General features: G+C 35.5%; 2 protein-coding genes and 1 long non-coding RNA gene across 3 annotated transcripts; all 3 read left to right on the top strand.

Moving 5' to 3' along the window:
* The first annotated feature begins 315 nt into the window (after positions 1 to 315).
* Positions 316 to 2,410, top strand: Aldh7A1 (aldehyde dehydrogenase 7 family member A1). Its single transcript, XM_069055898.1, has 7 exons — positions 316 to 589; positions 643 to 859; positions 952 to 1,385; positions 1,435 to 1,614; positions 1,663 to 1,845; positions 1,899 to 2,105; positions 2,153 to 2,410. The coding sequence occupies exons 1-7, from the start codon at positions 395 to 397 to the stop codon at positions 2,363 to 2,365; spliced, it is 1,629 nt and encodes a 542-aa protein (XP_068911999.1). The 5' UTR covers positions 316 to 394; the 3' UTR covers positions 2,366 to 2,410.
* Positions 2,411 to 2,440: 30 nt separating this feature from the next.
* Positions 2,441 to 4,530, top strand: LOC138136646 (potassium/sodium hyperpolarization-activated cyclic nucleotide-gated channel 1-like). The gene is made up of 4 exons (XM_069055897.1): positions 2,441 to 3,327; positions 3,383 to 3,671; positions 3,722 to 4,137; positions 4,198 to 4,530. Exons 1-4 carry the CDS (start codon positions 2,674 to 2,676, stop codon positions 4,483 to 4,485), a joined length of 1,647 nt encoding a protein of 548 aa, XP_068911998.1. The 5' UTR covers positions 2,441 to 2,673; the 3' UTR covers positions 4,486 to 4,530.
* Positions 4,531 to 21,426: 16,896 nt separating this feature from the next.
* On the top strand, positions 21,427 to 22,122 carry LOC138136961 (uncharacterized). The gene is made up of 2 exons (XR_011161523.1): positions 21,427 to 21,815; positions 21,866 to 22,122. It is a non-coding gene; the product is annotated as an uncharacterized lncRNA (long non-coding RNA).
* Positions 22,123 to 22,135: the final 13 nt, after the last annotated feature.

The following is a 22,135-nucleotide window of genomic DNA, read 5'->3' on the forward strand; positions in this document are numbered from 1 at the left end:
TGAATGTTCCCACTTCAAAATTTGAGATCCAGCGTGCTAAATTAACATTTCTCCCACTTCTGATTATTACGCCAAAGACGATTTTAACAATAAAATTACAAAATCACAAATATGTTTGTTTTATTCTGCCCTAACATAAAAAACAAAATTAAGTACCACAAAATAATCTCTTACTTAACAAGACCCTTTGACATATTTTGATTTCAAGTGTTTTCGCTTTTCGTACTATTATGACAACACTTATCTTATTTACCAGATAACTGTACCGGTAAACAACAAATACGATATCACTGGCTTTAAAACATAAGACTGTAAGTAAGAACAGTTGACCCACGGAATCTCACTGATAGCGAGTCTTATCACAAATCCCTCAGTAACAAGCAGCATTAACATCATGACCATTCTGACTAGAAGTTTAGTGCCGGTACGATTATTCTCGGTCTGCAGAAAAGTGTTAACTGTGCACAAAATGTCCACCTCCACGACGGACCACTTAATAAACGACTCGAAATATTCATTTTTGAAGGAACTGGGACTGAAGGCGACGAATTTTGGAGTGTACGATGGCAGCTGGAAGGGTTCCGGTGAGGTAACGTCATCGCAGACAATATCGATTTGTGGTACTATCGCAATTGTTGACAGGTGGTGCAATCTATTTGTCCCAGTAATGGAAGGGTGATAGCAGAGGTGAAGCAAGGGAATGTCGACGATTACACCTCTTGTATTCAAGCGTCGCAAAAAGCGTGGGAGGTGTGGGCTGATCTGCCTGCACCAAGAAGAGGAGAGATTGTTCGCCAAATTGGTGATGCTTTGAGGGACAAGATTCAACCATTGGGGAAATTGGTCTCTGTGGAAATGGGTTTGTGTATATTGTGTACCATCAAAATAGCTTTGAACACATGAGGAGAAAAAAAATTCGTATTGTATGACTTTTGCAATACTCCTCTTTAGGAAAAATCCTCCCTGAAGGCATCGGCGAAGTCCAGGAGTACGTCGACATCTGCGACTACGCCGTCGGCCTCTCTCGAACCTTGGCGGGCGCCATCTACCCGTCAGAGCGGCCAGGACACGTCTTGATGGAAAAATGGAACCCCCTAGGAGTCGTGGGAGTAATCTCCGCCTTCAACTTCCCCATCGCCGTCTACGGTTGGAACAGCGCCATCGCGATGGTTTGCGGCGACACCGTCTTGTGGAAAAGCGCCGAAACCACCCCCTTGGTCTCCATAGCCACGACAAAAATCGTCTCCCAAGTCCTCGAGAAGAACAACCTTCCAGGAGCCATTGCTACTCTTTGTTGCGGAGGCGCCGACGTGGGCAAAGCCATGGCCGCAGATGACAGAATCAAGTTGCTGTCGTTCACCGGCAGCTCCGAGATTGGTCAAAAAGTAAGAGTCACGAGAGTGAAGCAACGTTTTCGTTGAGGTGCGATTGCAGGTTGGAGTCGAAGTGCAAAAGCGATTTGGCAAACACCTCCTGGAGTTGGGAGGGAATAACGCTTTGATAGTAGCGGACGATGCGGATTTGAATATGGTGGTCCAAGCTACGGTGTTCGCGTGTGTTGGTACGGCTGGTCAAAGGTGTACCACTACAAGACGGTTGATTTTGCACAAAGCTGTAAGTTGGAAGAGTTGACTGGTTGGGGTATCATCGAATGAGTTGCAGGTTTATGATGAAGTACTCCAGAGACTGAAGAAAGCTTACCAACAAACTTTGAACCGCATTGGTGACGCTTTAGACGACAAGACACTCATCGGTCCACTACACAGCAAACAATCGTTGCAAAAGTACCAAAGCACGATTGCAGAAATCAAGAAGCAAGGAGGAACAATCGAGTTTGGAGGAAAAGTAATTGTCAGTTTTTGCACTTGGACACTTTTGCAAATCAATCTCAATTGTAGACGATCGAAGGAAGCGGATATTTCGTCGAGCCTACGATAGTGACAGGTCTCAAGCACGACAACCCTCTAGTTCACAACGAGTGTTTCGCCCCCATCGTCTACGTTCTGAAAGCTGATAGCGTCGAAGAAGCTGTTTCGTGGAACAACGAAGTACCGCAAGGTCTTTCTTCCAGTATTTTCACCCAAAGCGTCGAGAACATATTCAAGGTGATTAGATCTTCTTTGCCAGTTTGATATTTTCTGTTTTTTTGTAGTGGATCGGACCGAAAGGATCCGACTGCGGAATTGTCAACGTAAACATTCCCACCTCCGGGGCTGAGATCGGAGGGGCTTTCGGAGGCGAGAAACACACAGGGGGCGGTCGCGAGTCTGGGAGCGACGCTTGGAAGCAGTACATGAGAAGATCCACGATCACCATCAACCACTCCAAAGAGTTGCCTCTAGCTCAAGGAATTAAATTTGAATGAAAATCTGATTCTGTCAAAAAATAAAATCACTTTTGGACGATCAAAGTTGTTTGTTTGAACCTACTCGTTGCCCAAAAACGGTATTTGAGAGACCAAAAGAAGATTCAAAAGTTGCAAAACATTTTTCGCAATTATGAAGAACAAATTCCAACTGGCACAACATTACGCCGGCCTAACGTCCAAATCATTTAAGTCACTCCGGCTCTAGTCTTCCTAGAAGATCTTGTTTTGACAAAACGGACCTGTTTCCACGGAAACCTTCTCATCACCAAACAAAGTTCATTACATATAAAATCCAGAACTGTCAGATGTGGAAAGCATCAAAACAAACTCCTATTGCCGCGGTGCGCCATATTAAGAACCACTCTTGCCGCCTCAATTCCCCGGATGAGCTCGAGATCTGCAATGGCATCTCCTCTGGCCCGCTAGTCCTATTGCGTCGGAAGTTGTGGAAATGGAGAACCATCAGTCCGGACATTCCCGAAAGCAAAAACGTCCTCAAATCGACAGCGGAGATGTACACAGAAGAGCACTACCACTTCGACCACTGCCCTTACATGATCCACCCTTTCAGCCAGGCGCGTTTTTTGTGGGAAATGTTCATGATTCCGGTGCTTCTGTTCCTTTTTATCCTCATACCGGCGGAAATCTCGTCGCCGAATCCTCACTTCATAGTAGTATACATGAAGTTCTTTTTCGATATAGTTTGCTACATCGACGTCATTTTGTGGTTCGTCACTGGATATTACAACCACCGCAAGCAAATGGTGGAGATGAGGTTCAAGAGCGTGGTCAAGCGCTACTTGAAGGGGTTCTTCGTGCTGGATGTGGTGTCTTCGTTACCGATTCACATGTACATATATCTAACGCGGAATATGGACTACTACCCCTTCGAGACCATTTGTTTGCTGAAGGTGGTCCGACTTCCTACTTTCACTCGGTACTTGTATAGAATGAGTGAGGTAAGTATGTACCTACTCGCTTTGGTACCACATTAATGACACTCTCTCTGTGCAGAAGATGCAAGTGTGGAGCTACCAGATCAAATTCATCTGTTTCGCATTATGGGTGTCCGTGTTCGTCGTGTGGCTCACCAGTGTGGTCTACATGATCGTTAGAATCCTCCACGATTCTACCCTCTCCATGCGAAGGGTAAAAAATTTTCCAATGTTGATATCCACTCTTCGGGTGGTGAGAGCCTGCATGGTAGTCGGTGTCACCGACATTTTCAACGCCAGCAAGTTACTAATGACCTTTGAAATCTTCACCATATCGCTCGGTAACGTGATGCAGATAGTGATTCTAGGTGAGAATGTTTCTCAATACTTGTGGTCTTCTGCGAACGAATTGTTTCAGCGAAAGTGATGCACATATTCCAAAAACGATCCACTTCGAGGAACAAATACAACAATTTGTTGGAAGAGATCAGCGAGTACATGAAATACAAAGAGCTGCCGTCGACGCTCAAGGAGAAAGTGTTAAGATACATCGAGTTTAAATTCCAGAAGCACATCATCAAGGAGGAGGATATCTTGAACACACTGTCGTCTATCCTGAAACAGGACATCTTGACGCACAGGTGTCAAAAAATGGTGGAGCGAGTCGCTTTCTTCAAAGGTCTACCCACTCAAGTGTTGTTGAGAATTGTTACAAAGTTGCGGTCTGAGATATTTTTGCCTAATGACGTCATAGTCCTGGCTGGTTACGCCGGATATGCCATGTACTTCATCTACAGTGGAACCGTGGCTGTCTACACCAATAATGGAAAAGAAGTACACTTGGGCTAGCTCGTAGGCGGTGATTTTTCTTTGATGAAACTTTTTCGTTTTCAGATCTGCCATTTGGAGGATGGCAGTCATTTTGGCGAGATAGCGTTGGTGATCAACGAACCGCGAGTGGCCACCGTGATAGCTGTGAGGGCATGCGAACTCTTTAAACTTAGCAGGAAAGATTTCCAAGAGGCGATCGAACCGTTTCCAGATTTAAACAAACGGATTCGATTGTCGGCCTTGAGTCGGTTGGAAAACACGCTACAGATGATGTCAAAGGATGAACGTCAAGTGCACATCGATACGGAGGTGGAAACTGACGAAGCTACGACAGATGCGTTTTCGCTTTAGTTGTTGTTTTATTTGATGAAGCAAAATAAAGTTGACTTAACTTTTCTTGACGAGTTGAACTAGGTATTTTAAAAATTGCGATTAAAAAAAAACATGCGACAGGATTTTGACAGGTGATCGGACCCATCAAAAGACAACAGACAACGAACAAATAACTGGAAACTTAAGCCGCTGATGTGTTGTTTCTTCTAATAATTTAAGTAAGGTTAAGTATTTTCGCCAATACCTACTTAATTATTAAGAAAGAATCTTATGTAGGTAGGGTTGATGGATAAATAAAACTGGGACACTTAAAATTTAATCTATGTAAATCAGACTACTGAATAGTCAATATATTTCTCAGTGTCTACAGTATGTCCCTGGATTGAGTTTACAGGAGGGAAAAAAATTGTATTTTTGATTTTACGCAAAAACTTCAGAGGAATAACATTTTTTGCTTCATCTGAAACCCCCGTTCCTGTTATTAAAAAGTCTTTTTCAACACAGAGGAAGACTTAACATTAAAATCAAAGAAAATGCAGAAAAAATATTTTCCTTTTTTTTGAAAAAATCAAATGATAATTGAATATAAAACTATGCGCCGTTTTCTGTACACCATTCAACCCTGTATCGAAGTTTAAGCTTCTGAACACCCATGCCTGATACATTACTGTTGGGAAATTTTTCATTAAATTTTGTAATTATGTGACAAAAACCGGCCCAACATTGCATTAAATTCTTTGTTCTAAAGACAACATTTTGCAACAGTAATAAGTTGTTTGTCAAAAAACCAGGCCAATTGTAATAAAATTTATAACAAAAATTAATTCTAAGTCCAAATTTTAACAAAAAATGTTAATTTAAGAATACAGTGTATCAATACTGAGATTTTAATAACGGAAATGGGGGTTTCAGATGAAGCAAAAAATGTTATTCCTCTGAAGTTTTTACGTAAAATCAAAAATCAATTTTTTTTTTCTCTTGTAAACTCAATCCGGGGACATACTGTATATAATATGTCATACCAATGACCTATTTGTGATAAATCCGTAATTAAACGATGCAAATTTGTAAATTTTGACTTATGTGATTGTCATTTTTGTCTCAGTTTTATTTGTCCATCAACTGTACAATAAATTCTACAGTGTGATCAAATAGCAACGAGACAAAGAAGGCCGTAGAATTTCTAAAAGTAGGTACTGTCACGAGCAAAAAAAACTGGTCGTCAAAATCATGCTTTGAGGCAATGGAAAATGCTCAAGTATTGTAAAACGGTCGTAATAGTAGTTTATTTGACGAGTTCGTGTGTAAATTGGGCCTTTTTTGGCACTCGTGGGCCTTTAAAACGCTCGTTTTAAAAGCCCACGAGTGCCAAAAAAAGGCCCAATTTACACACGAACGAGTTGAATACAACGTTTTTTTGTTCGACGAGCCTCTTAAAGGCTCCAAATCGCTTAAAATCTTTAAAATTAGCTTGACGTTTCGTTTTGACAAGTTATTGTGACATTTATCAAAATCCGTTCACATAGGAGAAAATTCTCAAATTCTGACAGTGTGGAACAAAAAATATCATAACATAACCTATCATCATGTTGTATGACATTACATAATTCACATCGATTAATGATTTTTTTTTGGCACTTTGGTGACATGGGCATAATCAGGCAGGGAACATTTTTTAATTTGTGACAGTCTAACCAAATTTTGAAATGACATTGACTACCAGAATTTTTTGCTCGCGACAGTAAACTCGGTACAGGTTGAGGTTGCAAAGACGCACTTGTCATTTGCAACAGCATTTTTTTCATATTTCTGAACCAAATAAAGGCACAAATGGACCAGAAAATCATAGTTTGGGTTGAATATTTTCCATATAAGTATAAGTACAGTTTTAAAGTAGTTTCAAATGCCATAAAAGCGCTGTTGCAAATGACAGTCGGTTGCAAAAAATTCGAGTCTGTACATCAAATTTTCTATAGTTTAATTCATCCTTCTTGTTCTCAATTTTGAGGTTACCGAGACAAGCAAAATGTCAAAACTTTTCATTTCTTCCGTCATTTCTTGTGTCAGACATAACCTATTTGAAAAAGCATGCCACTAAAAGTCAGAAAAGCCTGATTTACATGTGTTAAAAATAGGAAAATTCAGTGCTCTTGATTTTTATGATGTACTCGATTTTTTTGCAACCGACTGTACCTATGTCTTGGAAACATTTTAATTTTACTTAGGTTATAACTTAAATTTTTGTCAATTGTCATATTTTGATGTTTGCTTCAAAAACTAACATATGCACATCAATAAATTTTTAAGATCTCCGACATGTGGCCTTGTTGGGTCGCATGGTATATGCTAAGAGCTTTCAGATCAGAATATCTCAACTAGACCTCGATGATAGTTTAGCATTACCATTGAAATCACCTAGCTGGTGCATACGTTATAAATTAACTCAACAGGTAGTTTTGGTTATAGTGAAGATTATTTGATCATTTGTTAAAAACCTGGGAGTTAAACCCATTCGCTTCTTTTGGCATAATGGAAGGTCATGATTTATTTTTTAACGTTGCACACACTCTTTAATTTCCGTCACTAAAGTGCCTAACATGCAATCTATCAAAATGAACATATAGTCGTTTTCAATGACATCCGTGCTGTCAGTATGACAGTATGTTGGCACCACTTGCTGTTTCAATTTATACTTGGGCCAACCAACAGATATAGTAATAAAACCGCCCCGTAGTGCCCGCGTATTTTAAATAGCAGCTTCCAATTGGCTCATTCAAAACGTGCGCAGATTTTCGAAAGCCTGATATACATCCACAAAAATAACTTGACGGCATCCGGCATCTCATTCGTTTAAACCTCGCTTTGGGAGTTTGACCACGGGTTTATGTTTGTTTGTTTTCGTTGGCATTTTTCGATTTGTATTACAATAGTATATTTCAAACCAAGGTAAGAAAGTGGTTTCTTGCAGACCGCAGGCAAAGATTATAAACCGAGTCGTAGACTGCAAGGACACTTTCTTAACAAGGTTTGAATACAATTTTTTTCCCTACCGGCACAACTTTGTTGAAAAAAGTCAAAAAAGATGGTTATATTCGTGATTAAAACGAAAATTTTGAGAATTGAATAGTAGGCTGTGTTAGTTGTTTAATTAACTTGTAATCGCATTTGAAGATTTGAGGTTTGTTTGAAAATTTGATATAAACAGGGTAAAGTAATCTACCTACCTAGCTTATCTGTTTATTTTCCAGATTATATGATTGACCTACCAACTTACTTCATTGAATTGGCTTTCATTTATCAATAACTTATTTCACTTTTGACACTTTTGACATTTGTATTTTGGTACAGTTTTACCATAAACATTTCATGATTAACTTTCTTACCTTAGCGAGAAAGTTGAATTTTCTCACCTCAAATGAGGTATCCACAGCCTACATTTCTAACCGGTAGGGAAAAAAATAGTTTTTTTTCAAGACTTTTGGTTCTCTATTTGTTAGAAAGAACCTGTTTCATTGTGAAACAGGCTTCGGCGTATATCGTTCTACGCAACTAGGCCACATCCCCTTTTTTTATTACTATATCTGTTGGTTGGCCCAAGTATAGTAATTTTTAATTTCCTAATTTGGTAAATTTACCTTGACGCGACAAATTGACAAATTCAAATTATTATGTATCATTTCCGATAAAAAATGTAGTCTGATTCGGATGCCGAGGATGACTTCGTTTAACCATGTTTTTTACACCATGTTAAAGATTGAGTTTTATCGTTTGTTGTTGATGTTTCACGAAATATAAATTGTCTTTTACCATAACCTCAATTTCTTGTTTGACATGTTTGACATTAACATGTTAATTATGAATGATGTTAATTAACCGGTTAATTATCCGATTATTTATGGTCAAATTTGACAAAACTTAGAATAAAGTTGATTTAAGTTGCAAAAAACTACTTGTCATTTGCAACAGCATATTTTGAATATTTTTGAATCAAATAAAGGCACAAAAGTACAGTTTTAAAGTCATTTCAAATGACTAATGCCATAAAAGTGCTGTTGCAAAGGCAAAGAGGTTTTTTGCAACTTGAGTCAACTTTAGAAATTTCGTTTGTGTGAATTTTATAGCGACCTTTTTTAGTAACATTTTAGTAATTATTTATTTGAGGTTAGGTACAGCATAAATAGATTTAAATTACAGCAATGCTAGTAATATTGATTTTTTCAAAGTTACCAAACACGATAACAGCTAATACCAACCTAATTTTTTATCCGTGGTTTTTTGCAACTTGAGTTAGGAGTCAGTATAATTAACAGATATATCTATGGACAATTAACCAATTTTTGTTAATTAACACTGCTAATTAACACTTTTTCTATTAAGATAATTAACCGTCAATTATGGTTAATTAACGTTAATTAACAACGGTCAATTATACCACTCCCAACACTAATTAAAAATGACACTGACAGCACGGATGTCGCTGAAAACGACTATAACATGTTTTTGAATTTCCCGCGATGTCTGAATATTCTTCTATTGCAAACTAGTAAAACTGACAAAAATGCATTAGACATCGACGCTATTTATAACCTCAAACTTAGAAAAACATAACCTGATTCAACTGACAGTTTTACTACCAAATTAAATGTAAAATTTCCATGGCCTCCAATTAAGTAGGTATGTAAGTACCTATATCAAAACAAGGTGAAAGCTTTTTAGTCTGTCACTTCTGTGAGCTCCCTTTAAATTTGAACTTGAAAAAAAGAAAATAATCTTGTTACAAAGATTGTTTGTTTACTAACTTGTATAATGCCATGAGTTGGCTGAACTATTTTGTCTTTTCTTTTGGTAAGTTTGTTTTATAAATGAACGATTATTTAGTAAAATATTTAAATTTAGTATAAATACTAAATTATTATTAAAAAAAAAGCCAAAATTTATATTAATAACAATTACATAACATTTTTGTTTTATAATACAAACATTTCCGATAATATTGCGGAATCTGGAAAAGTGCCCCGAATGCTTGCAGCGTTTCCACGTTGAATGGCAAGGGAAATCCTCTCGAAAAGGAATTTCTTTGATTTTGAATCGCCTGATTCCGCCATAAGTCGGTTTCCGATGACATTAATGAAATCGATGGCTTCTTTGCACCAAGGGCCTAAGGTTTCAAATGCTAAACCTTTAAACACGTAGTTTGAATTTTTGTATTTTAAATTTTATTTTATTTTTATACTAGACATTTTCATTGCGAAATATTCGTATCTACGTTTTATAATTAGGTAACAAATAATTCCCAGTTTTCTAAAACTACCAATAGATATCCATGTCACTAAAAAATATATGTACAGCTGCCCGCAAAAGAATCGAGCCGACCCTCTGCAAGGAAATAATCACCAATCCATATTTCGACAAAGGGACCTGACCACTGTCATAAACTCATAAATTTAATCTCCAACATTTTCAGGCAGTTCGATATACGAGGATAGTACCATTAGTTTTTGTCCTTTATTTAAACGGTGTTGACTGACAAATGAAAAACTGTAGAGTTTTTATTGTGCATTTCATCGTTTAATGACGAATATAATTCGGTTGCATTTTTTTAAATTGTTATAAGTACCTACAATGACGTTTATTGGTTAAAAAATCGTATGATTACGAATAACAAATAAACAAAAATTAATTCGCTAAAAAGATTTTCACTTACAATCTCCCAAGTGACTAGATTTATTATCGAAAAAAAATTCCAGTAATTAATCTACTCACAAGGGTTGATTATTTAAAATCAAGTGTAAAGGGGGAAGCACAAAAGCTAATTGTTCATTTAGCAATCACCCATGACAATTACGTTACAGCCTATAATCTTTTAAAATCACGGTTTAAGGCTAATCGGGATGACCAAGTGTGCGAGAGAGATAAAGATATCGGAAAAGTATTTAGCGTTTTTTAAAGAAACGGTATGACCGATTTTCAATTTTTAAACTGCAAGTGTCCTAAAATATTACTTCAAAATGCTGCAACGTTTTACTTTTTTTATTTTTGATTCCATTAAAAAAAAAAATTTTTTTTCTTCGTTATTAAAAAAAAAATAAAAATCTGCTCAACGGCGCATGTGGTGGCCAACTTCTTAATGGCAAATCTTTTTTTATTTTTAAATTTTGACAAAAAATAACGCCCGAAACAGAAATATACGTTTTTCTTTGACAATCACATACCGACAATATTAAGTGTACTTACAATAAAGATAAGATTGCACTCTTGCATAGGAAAAAAAAAGTGGAAATACAGGGTCATTATAAATGATTGTAGCCGAAGCAAGCCATTCCTATTATATGTTATGAAATTTTTGCCGCTTCACTGTGAACTGTCAATTTTTGTCAATCTCAGTGTTATTTTTTAGGTGAAAAGTGGTGAAAAGAATTTTATTTATTTATTTTTTTTAAATTAACGATTGAGTTGTTTTGCAACAAATTTTACTCTTGTGTGTAAACAGTGTGTTTTCACTTATTCAAACCATTTTGATCATTTTTTATATGATAATTTATGTGATAATTACTGTAAAAATAATGAATAAAATGTTACTTGAATAATATGTGTGAGCGTATTTTATGACTCTATAAGATACGTTGCTATTGACGACGTGTCTTATAGAGAAAAACGTATTTTATGGGAAACATAAGGTGTGAGCTCATATGCACCATAGAAACAGTATAAGAGATTAGTGTTAGAAAAAAAAAATTTAATTCTGGATTTAGGGAACACATTGGTAGTTGAAGTTCAAAATTTCTTAACATTGACACAGAACATAATAAATACACAACAAAGTCAAAATGCGGAGGCGAGACGCCGGTAATGTTGATAAGCACTGCACTATTACTTGATAGTAATATCCGAATAATGTATGTACTCCGGCAAAATTGCCGTGCCGCCGGGTGGTGGAGGGTTAAGGAAATTAATTCATTTTTTGTAGTGGGGCACTGTTCCATTAAGAAAATGCTGGTGATAAAGGCGAATAGCTGGCTGTGTATTCTTGCCACACTCAAAATACGCTTGTAGCATGTTGGTCATTTCATTTTTACTCAAAGTTATGACAAATGCAATTTTTTACAGTCTAATAACTTGTCAAATTACTTGCGTAACAACTGCTCCAGCTGACAGGTTGCACAAAGTAACTAGATTTAAAAAAAAAAGACCGAAGAAAAAAGCGCTATAGCCGGAAAAGCGCTATTACCGGGAAAACCTTGCCGGGCCCTTTTTTACAAAATCGGAGCACTTATCGGAATGTTAGAGCTCCTGACCTGGGTGAACCAATTTTTTAGTTTCCACCTCTTCATATTACGCGTATTGTATTTTTTTCCGGCTGGTTCCTTCATGGACCGAAACAAATTCACTACTTTTTTTTTAATATCGTACGTAAAATTGATGCATTTATATTCTTGGATGTAGCAACGTCATCATCTGCGATGTCCTTATAGCCATTAATTCACGGAACATTTTACGAAAATTTTTAAGTTGGTAAAGCTTGATGTGGAATTATCTTGTCATGCATGTCAGTTTAAATTACAAAATGTGTCAAAAATTATTTATCAGGATTTATCAGGCAGCAAATTCGCGACCGTATTTTTGGCAATTTCACGTATTTCAGCGGGCGACATAGGTACTATGGCGGACAAATTCCAAAAAATAGTATAAAAAAACTCGTTTCATAAGACCTTGAAGCACTCTTTCTTTAAAATAACTCGTGGCTACGCCACTCGTTTTTTAATTTTGAATACGTGCTTCAAGACTGGTCTTATGAAACTTGTCTTTTAATTTGTATATTATTATTTAACGAGTTCATGTGTAAAAGGCCCAGGAGTGCCAAAAAAAGCCAAATTTACACAAGAACGAGTTGAATACAAGGTTTTTTTGTTCGACGAGCCTCTTAAAGGCTCCAAATCGCCTAAAATCATTAAAATTAACTTGACGTTTCGTTTTGACAAGTTGTGATATTTATCGAAATCCGTTCACACAGGAGAAAATTCTCAAATTCTGACAGTGTCGAACAAAAAAATCTTTTTGATTCACTGTAAATCGATCAAACTCTTTTGTTAATTAATTTTTTTCTTTTATTGAAAATGATTTTCACGACATTTTATACACAAGTGGAATATTCATGAAAACATTTTGTTGGGGAGAGAAAATTCCTAGAAATTTATTTTCGCAAAATCCATTTGATAATGGTACGTATTGTTTCTTTCCTGGTTTTAATTTACGTAATTTTACACCTTCCATCGGAGCGTTATAATCGGGAAATTGGAGTGTTCCCACGAATAAAACAGTTGTTCCATGTTGGAATGTCCACCACCAATAGAGATAATTCCCCATACAGCACTATCGAGTATCGACCACTGCTAGTTGATTTAATTTAGGAATTGAGTTGCTTTGAGATAATTTCTCTAGATTTATGATTGGCTCTGGTTCAGCCTCACTGAACACACTTTTTTTTTGTTTTGCAGTATGGACACTCAAATTTTAAATTCCATGCAGTTTTGTAGTCCAAGATATTAATTTGAAGTACCCCTTCGAACTTTTAAGATATTTGTTGTTATGGTTTTCTAGAGATCTAATCTCTCTAAGAAAATGCTGACCATCAATTAAAAATCGGTCTGTTATGGTGTTAATAACAGGATCTCGACTGGGATCGTCGGAGGCAACCTCAACATCTAAGTTATCATTACCAAAATAGTGTGAATAGAAGTCTCACATATACTTTTGTAGCTGCTCAAATTCCATGTTTGTAACTCTTGATCAGTGCCAGACATGTGCGGGCGGTTCGATCAAAGAGAAAACGTATATTACTGTTTCGGACACTATTTTCTAACGAAAAAATTAAATAAAAATTGATTAAGCATCAGTAAATATTGCTTAATCGTCGCTGTTGACCACTTTTTGATTTTTTTTGTTTTTAAAAAAATTACAATGAAAAATTTTTTAAAGGAAGAAAAAATAAAAAAATTAAAAAGTTGCCGCAATTTTCAATAATGTTTTAAAGACATTGCCCTTTTCAGATTACAAATTTTTCGCTTGGTTTAGCTAAAAACAGTTAAGTAAATCCCGCGCCATCTGTTGACCGAGAATCTCACTAAAACCTCATCCCGATTCGCCTTAAGCAGTTAGGGGCGGAGCGTGATTTGGCTATGCGCTAAATGCATTCTCGCGCTAAACGGACAGTAGGAATGAAACTTTGCGACAGTGCCGACTACAGCGTTTTTACTGCGAGAACGTGTTTGATAAACCAGCTTTAAGAAGCGGCACTTTTGGCGGAACAAACGGATTATCGTACAACAGCACGTCAATACAATAATAAATCTACCGCAGGTAACAAAGGGATCGCCAGCGTCCCTAAGACAACTGTTAGATGGGCTTTCGACCAATTTAAGTATATTGCAAAATTTAGATATTCCAGTACAAAGTTGGGATATCATTCTCATTCAGTTAATGTTGTCAAAATTAAATTATCAATCCCGCAGAGAATGGGAAACATCTTGCAAAACAACAAACATTCCGACACTGAAAGAATTTAGCGATATACTAACAAATCTCACGTTAGAAGCTTTGAGCGATTCACATAAGGGAAAATCATCAACAACAAACAACAAACAAACATCAAACAAAACAAACATCAACAACAATCCCAAAAATCGTTTGTTAGCGTCAAAAATGAAACCAGCACAAAAAAATGCTTATATTGTAACAATTCAAATCATTACTTGTATCAATGCAAGGAGTTTCTCAGCTTAGCGGTATCAAACAGAATTGATCAAATAAATAAACGACAACTTTGTAAAAATTGCTTAAGAACAAACCATGACTCCGACAGCTGCAAAGGTGGTTGTTGCCGAGTGTGTGGCAGTAATACACACAATACATTGTTACACAAGGACACATCGGAGCAATTGGGTGAAATTAACAATGATGTAAATGTACTAAATTCGAGCTTTACCTTGCCAATCAATGTCATTTTGTCAACGGCACTGGTGCAGGTGCAAGATAAAGCAGGAAATTTCACCCAATTACGAGCTCTTCTGGACAGTGGCTCACAGTCAAATTTCATCACTGAGTCAGCTTTAAAAATGTTAAATTTGCCATCTTACGATACGAACATCACGTTATCTGGGGTAAACAACAGTCACAGCAAGGTAAACAAAAGTACCACGCTGATTTTCAAATCGAATTTCAATAAATTCTAAGCTTCAGTAAAATGTTTAGTGTTGCCAAAAATCACTCAAAACATCCCAGCGACTCCGTTAGTTTACGACACTTTCAAAATCCCTAGTAATATAAAATTGGCGGACCCGACGTTCAATAAACCCGGTCGGACTGATGTTCTTCTCGGAAACGAGCTGTTCTGGAAGGTACTGTGCGTCGGTAAGGTGCAATTAGGTCCCGCCAAACGGTTGATAGCTCAAAATACCCAGCTGGGGTGGATTTTGGGCGGTTGTTGGGACACTAACAAAGAAAACACAAAGACGATCTGCACTTTCTCCAGCAAGAACTTGGAAAAACAGATGGTCAAGTTTTGGCAAATTGAGGAAATAGACCATAAACCAATTCTGTCCAGAAAACATGAAAGGTGCGAGAAACAATTCCTAGAATGTCACAAACGGCTTGCTAACGGTAAATTTCAGGTACCATTGATGTTCAAAAGTGAAAGTCGGAATATTGGTCTCTCATTTGACCAAGCATTAAAGAGATTTCAATCACTAGAACGAAAATTGTCACGTGATCTCAGTTTAAAAGGCGCATATACAGAATTTATTAATGAATATGTTGATTTAGGTCATATGGAGGTAGTTCCGTCTAAGGATATCGATGTCTCAAACAATAAACATATTTATCTACCGCATCATGCGGTGTTCAAAATCGACAGTTTAACGACAAAATTGCGAGTTGTTTTTGATGGTTCAGTCAAATCATCGAACAATCTGAGCTTAAATGATAACTTGATGGGGGGTCCTACCCTACAAAAGGACCTATTTCATATTCTTGTAAATTTTCGAATACATCGCGTTGTTTTATGCAGCGATATCACAAAAATGTACCGACAAATATTCATTGACCCTGCTCATAGAGACTTTTTGAGAATTTTGTGGCGAAATCATCCCGATGATCCGCTACAAGTATTTCGGCTTAAAACGGTAACGTACGGAACAACATGCGCTCCATATCAAGCGATTCGGTGTTTAATGCAACTAGCTTTAGAGAACGAGAAAACGTATCCATTAGCATTACCAGTCATACAAAATTTATTTTACGTAGATGATCTATTACATTCCGTGGACAAAAAGGAAACCGCGATTGAATTAAGAGATCAGCTGATTAAATGTCTCAGTTTAGGAGGTTTCGAATTGCGTAAATGGGTCTCGAATGAATCTGATGTTTTACCACCTAATGAATCCCAATCAGAATTCTTAAATTTAGACAAGGAAATTAATAAAACTTTAGGTTTATTTTGGAACAATAAACGAGACACATTACATTACAAATATGAACCCGACACTGAAGTGTCAACAATCACAAAACGAACAATTTTATCCACCATCTCAAAATTATTTGACCCTTTAGGATTGATTGGTCCAATAATTACAAAGGCAAAAATTCTGTTGCAAAAACTATGGCATTTAAAAATAGATTGGAGTCAATCAGTTCCTGAAAACATTAAAATTTTGTGGTTACAGTTTGTAGAAGAATTACCTAGTTTGCACGACATTTCAATTTCTCGTTTTGTGATTGTTGACACTTCAGTGTCGGGTTCATATTTGTAATGTAATGTGTCTCGTTTATTGTTCCAAAATAAACCTAAAGTTTTATTAATTTCCTTGTCTAAATTTAAGAATTCTGATTGGGTTCATTAGTGCTAATCAAGGAAACCAATGCACATCCACTGCAATGGAAACTTGGCCGCATCACTCAGCTGCATCCCGGACCGGACAATGTGGTGCGTGTAGTGTCAGTGAAGTGCAATTCAAGTGAATTCAAACGTTCGATAAACTATTTGTGTCCGTTGCCCACAGACTAATGAAGTTTCGGTTATGCGGTTAACAATCGAGCATTTTTTATTTTAATGTTTTTGTTAATTATGTATATGTATCCCACCTCCACCCGGCGGCACGGCAATTTTGCCGGAGTACATACACTATTACGGATATTACTATCAAGTAATAGTGCAGTGCTTATCAACATAATTACCGGCGTCTCGCCTCCACATTTTGACTTTTTTGTGTTTTATGTTCTGTGTCAATGTTAAGGAATTTCCTCACGATGTGACATGAGTATACTCCGTACGGTGATAGATAGCACGTTTTTAAATTCTAGTTCCAAAACATAAAGCAGTGAAAAATACTAAACTCTCCATCTCAATTATTTCACGATATGTAGAAAACTGTTGTATCCCTGCAGATTAATTCCCGCCAAACCAGTTTCTGTGTCTGTCTTCTGTCAAAAAACGTGCAATCTATCAGAGTACGGAGTATATAATAATATACCTTTTTGAATTTCAACCACCAATGTGTTCTCTAAGTCCAAAATTTTTAAATTTTTAAAAAGAGATTGCGGTACTATTCCTGTTGCTGAAATTATAAATGGTAAAATCGAAATTTTTTCTAAACACCAAAGATTTCTCATAGCAACGGAGAGTTCTAAATATTTATTAATTTTTGTGTTATATGTCTGTGTTATATTGTGTGAATTTGGAACAGCTATATCTAAAAGATATGCTTGCTTTTGTTGTTTATTTAAAATAATAATGTCTGGTCTGTTATGCTGAATGTGAATGTCAGTTAAAACTGTGCGATCAAAATATAATTTGTAATTGTCATTTTCTAAACAACTTTCTGGTTTATAAATGTAATGTGGTTGTGTATCCTTTAATAAATTGAATTTAACTGCTAAATTCATGTGTATAATTTTTGCGAATATATCATGACGTTTTTTATATTCGCTTTGAGCCAAAACGGTGCAAGAAGAAATGATATGTTCAATGGTTTCCCCTTCAGTTCCGCAAATCCTACATTTATCAATTATCGATTGTAAACCGCATATGTGTTTTTTATAATTTCTTGTATTTATAACACGATCTTGTATTGCAAATATAAAACCCTCAGTCTCAGGATGAATATTTGATTTTTTAAGCCATGCATGAGAAGCTTGAATATTAATTTCTGGCTGTTCTAGCTCTTTAAGGGTGACCGATACCAGCGTTGACTAGAGTGTATTTCATTAATTGCAATTGCAATTGCAAAGAACTCACTTAATACGCAATCATTCGTCAAGTATCATACATCAAATTAAAGATTTTTTAATTCTCCAGACCGCAGCGTTATACTTTTTTTATAAGAGAAAAAGATTGTCTGATGATATGATAAAAACCTAAAGTGCGCGGCTTTAATTCGATTTTTTATGAATGAATCTAAATAAGTTTACTGAGTCCGCTGCGTTGTGAAATTATGGATGAAACATTTGTTTTTTTTTATATTGAGCTTAATGTAAAAGTTAAATTTTTCGTCTCCCAGGCGAACATTTCGTTAGAATATTTTGTAATTCTATACAATATATTTACCTTTACCTACTACATTAAATAATAATTAAAAAAAACAGAAGTTGTGGAAGTTATTCATTTATAAATTTGCGAATAAAAACGGTTTTAGTTCATCGCTTTTGCCACCAGAGGCAGTAGAGGCACATCTTTTCTCCGATTTCAAAACTACCTACCTGTTTAGGAACGGGACAAATCCGGGGGTTAGTTTGGGCCGCCGATCAGTTTTCAACCAGGAAATTTTATGACTTTACAGATAATACCCTGTCCCGGTATTATTCGAATTTCTTCAGAAATTCTAATATAAACTATGACCGTACAGAGCGAATTAATTTTTTCTTTTTTTTTATGAAAACTAATTTTTGGAATTAAATATTAGGTTTTTTTAAAAATATGTACGTATAAAAATAATGAATAAATTGTTGTCTAATTTAGTCCGCACATTATTACGTCAACGTCATTAACATTATATTAATATATATACCGGGTGTATTATGAAAAATCTTTGGTGCTGTAACTTCCTTATTTTTCAGACGATTTTAATAATTGATGTGTCAAGCAAAATCGTTTTAAATGGGCTACAATTTGAATTGATCCAATATTTGTTCTTGAGTTCTGTTTTTGACAAATGATAGTCAACTTTTTTTTTCAAATTGCGCTATTAACTTTTTTTGCTCAGTTTTATAGAGATTTTTATTTAGAATATGAAAATGTAAACAACATGTTCATGCATAGAAACAAAAAGAAGAAATTAAAAAATAACGTTTTTTTTTTAATCAAGCAGTCACATTAAACAGTAATAAAAGTGCATTCTAGACAATGTCTATTTGACTCCGTCGATAACAGAAATGATTTAGTAACAAGAATCGTTGCAGTATGTGAACAAATACCACCAGAATTTTTATTAAACGCCGCAATAGGCGTCAGTGGAAGCTGTCGAATGTACCTTAGAGAGAATGGAGGTAATTTCGAACATTTGCTATAGTAAAGTTATGGTTACTTGATTTTTGGAAATTCAATTTTTTTTAATTAAAAACAAATTTTTGATTTTTTATTTTAATGTTTGTGTTTCAGAAGATAAACATCTATCAGAATAAAAATAAAAAAATATACAGTGCAACTTAAAAAAACAAAGTTAGCTGCGCTCTGTCAAAAAATATAATGTCAAAAAAAAATTATAGCATGTCGAGCTATAGTGTTTCTAAAACGAATTTTGTTTGATGTATCATTTATTAAAATCGGATAAAAAATAAGGAAGTTATAGCACCAAAGGTTTTTCATAATACACCCGGTATAACAAATTAAGTACAGAAATATTGATTTATAAATTAAAGTATGATCGTATGAAAAGTTTTGTGCGTTGTATGAGAGTATGCAGGTAGGTATATGTATAAATCACAAAAAGAAATCGCGAATTGGTAATTATCTACTCCTTCGCGAGACCAGTAGTTCCATTGCAAAATAGGTGGTTTTTTGGTGGTCATTTGAATGTCACAATGACGTTCTTTTTCGCACTAATGCGTTTAACTGTCACTTTTTCGCATTAGTGCCAAAAAGAGTGAGAAGTATAAAATTACAAGAAAAGCTTTCTTTTCTTTTACTAAAGCAATCAAAGTATTGAATCTCATCAGTTCATCATGTAAAAGAAACTTTTAAAAAACGCAAGCCATTGCTCAAATCGTTGATAACTGGCTGCGACTTCGCAGGTAATAAACTGGATATACATATAGCAGCTATACCGCAGATCAAAATCACTCATTTGGCAAGAAAATCGCTACAAAATTGTAACAATAAATATCACTTTTGTAATAAATGAATTGGAGTAGATATAATATAGAGAGTGATAGAATGATAGGAGTAATAAATTAGTGAATTAAAAAAATTAAAACCTGTATTTCTTTTTTCTTGTTTTTTGCCTAATACTTTACGGAATTAGAAAAAATCTTGTATGTAATTCGTTGCAAAAACATTTCTTTTTCGCATACGACGTCTAATGTGTCTAATGCGAAAAAGACATTTATTTATGGGCGTGAATTTTGGGACTCATATTATTGGACCATTTTAATCTATTATAATATTAATAATTTTATTATTCGACAATTTTCCAGAAGAAAATTATGTCTTACATTTTTAGACAAAATAAGAAATGTATTTATTGTTTGTCTGATAAACCAGATTAAACCATAAAACTCCGAGAACCTTTCGGTAAGGGCATGGAAACGGTCAGGGCCTCAGGGCTTATTATTTCAGGTAAAAATTCAGTTTGGTTTCCATACTTATCTATATACTCTACTGTGTATTAGTGGCTGCGTTATAAAGGTGGCAAAACTGAAACATTTCGCCAGTATCGGTCACCCTTAAAATATCTTCCATGTAAAGACTTTTGTTTTATATTTGATATAGTGTCAGGTATATTTGGCTCCACAATATCTGAAATTACATTATCACTTAAATTTAAAGGTGTGTAACCTTTATCCGCTGAAACCAAAGCATTAAAAAAAGTGTTATCACGAGCTCTATTGAGAAAATAATTTTTTAGTGAAGCAATTTGATTGTGTTGTAGAATTTCTAGATTTGAAAAACCCCTACCACCATTTTCGCGTGGTAAATTAAATCTTTCAACAGCAGATTTGGGGTGATGTTTACAAAATTTTGTAAAGAGAACTCTAGTTTGAATATTTATATTCTGTAAATTAGTTTTGGACCATTTTATAACACCAAAAGAATAGGTCAACAATGGAACAGCATATGTATTAACTGCTTTAATTAAATTATTACCGTTTAATTTTGATTTTAAAATAGATTTAATTCTTAAATAAAATTGTTTTTCTAAATTTTCTTTTATAATTGAATGTTGAATATGATTTGATTGATAATACCTAAATATTTATAAAATTCTCCTTTATTTAAATTTTTAATGATTTCTCCTTCTTTAGTTATATATTCTAAATTTTCGTAATGACCACGACATATTGATTGCGTTTTACACTTATCAATACCAAAACTCATGCCAATATCATTTGAGAAATTTTCAGTTATTGTTAGTAAAGATAAAATGTGATTCTTTTTAGATGCATAAAGTTTTATGTCATCCATATAAAGAAGGTGATTTAATTTGGATAGTGTGGTATTATTAACTCTAATATTGAAACCATATCCAGTGCTATTTAATAGATTTGTCAAAGGATTGATGGCTAGACAAAACCATAAAGGACTTAAAGAATCTCCTTGATAAATTCCCCGTTTAATTTGAATGTATATGTACTATCCCACCTCCACCCGGCGGCACGGCAATTTTGCCGGAGTACATACACTATTACGGATATTACTATCAAGTAATAGTGCAGTGCTTATCAACATAATTACCGGCGTCTCGCCGGTATATCATTGTTCATAGTATTAAGGATTAAGGTCTTATTGAAACAAAAATTTATGTACACATTCTCATTTTTATTTCAATGGTGGGCGGCATGTTGCATTTCTGTTACGTCTAACTGTACCCACGAAGGTCTGGACGGGTGCTTACACCCCCACCCTCATTTTTCTAGAAGTAGGTAGTATTTAAGGTAAAATTTTGTAAATAGTAGGTAGAGAACAACTAGAAACCAGAGACGAATAAAGTACTCAACAAAAGTGACAGTTATTTTTTCTCGAATAAAGACGTCCATCTCAAAGCGTCCAATTCGATCGCAACAACCCAGCAAAACACAGCATACAAAAGGGTTACAGTCCTAAACACAGTATTTTCACCCAAAGCGTCGAGAACATATTCAAGGTGATTAGATCTACTTTGCCAGTTTGATATTTTCTGTTTTTTTTTTGTAGTAGATCGGATCGAAAGGATCCGACTGCGGAATTGTCAACGTAAACATTCCCACCTCCGGGGCTGAGATCGGAGGGGCTTTCGGACGCGAGAAACACACAGGGGCGGTCGCGAGTCTGGAAGCGACGCTTGGAAGCAGTACATGAGAAGATCCACGATCACCATCAACCACTCCAAAGAGTTGCCTCTAGCTCAAGGAATTAAATTTGAATGAAAATCTGATTCTGTCAAAAAATAAAATCACTTTTGGACGACCAAAGTTGTTTGTTTGA

Source organism: Tenebrio molitor, chromosome 8 (genome assembly GCF_963966145.1).
Source record: "Tenebrio molitor chromosome 8, icTenMoli1.1, whole genome shotgun sequence".
Taxonomy (NCBI): domain Eukaryota; kingdom Metazoa; phylum Arthropoda; class Insecta; order Coleoptera; family Tenebrionidae; genus Tenebrio; species Tenebrio molitor.

Bases quoted from the DNA above. Each gene is read 5' to 3' on its own strand.
- Aldh7A1 (XM_069055898.1), top strand. From the start codon at position 395: ATGACCATTCTGACTAGAAGTTTAGTGCCGGTACGATTATTCTCGGTC. The intron at 1,386-1,434 runs GTAAGAGTCACG...GTGCGATTGCAG, and splicing joins GCTCCGAGATTGGTCAAAAA to GTTGGAGTCGAAGTGCAAAA. The intron at 1,846-1,898 runs GTAATTGTCAGT...TCTCAATTGTAG, and splicing joins CAATCGAGTTTGGAGGAAAA to ACGATCGAAGGAAGCGGATA.
- LOC138136646 (XM_069055897.1), top strand. From the start codon at position 2,674: ATGTGGAAAGCATCAAAACAAACTCCTATTGCCGCGGTGCGCCATATT. The intron at 3,672-3,721 runs GTGAGAATGTTT...GAATTGTTTCAG, and splicing joins GATGCAGATAGTGATTCTAG to CGAAAGTGATGCACATATTC. The intron at 4,138-4,197 runs GTACACTTGGGC...TTTCGTTTTCAG, and splicing joins ACACCAATAATGGAAAAGAA to ATCTGCCATTTGGAGGATGG.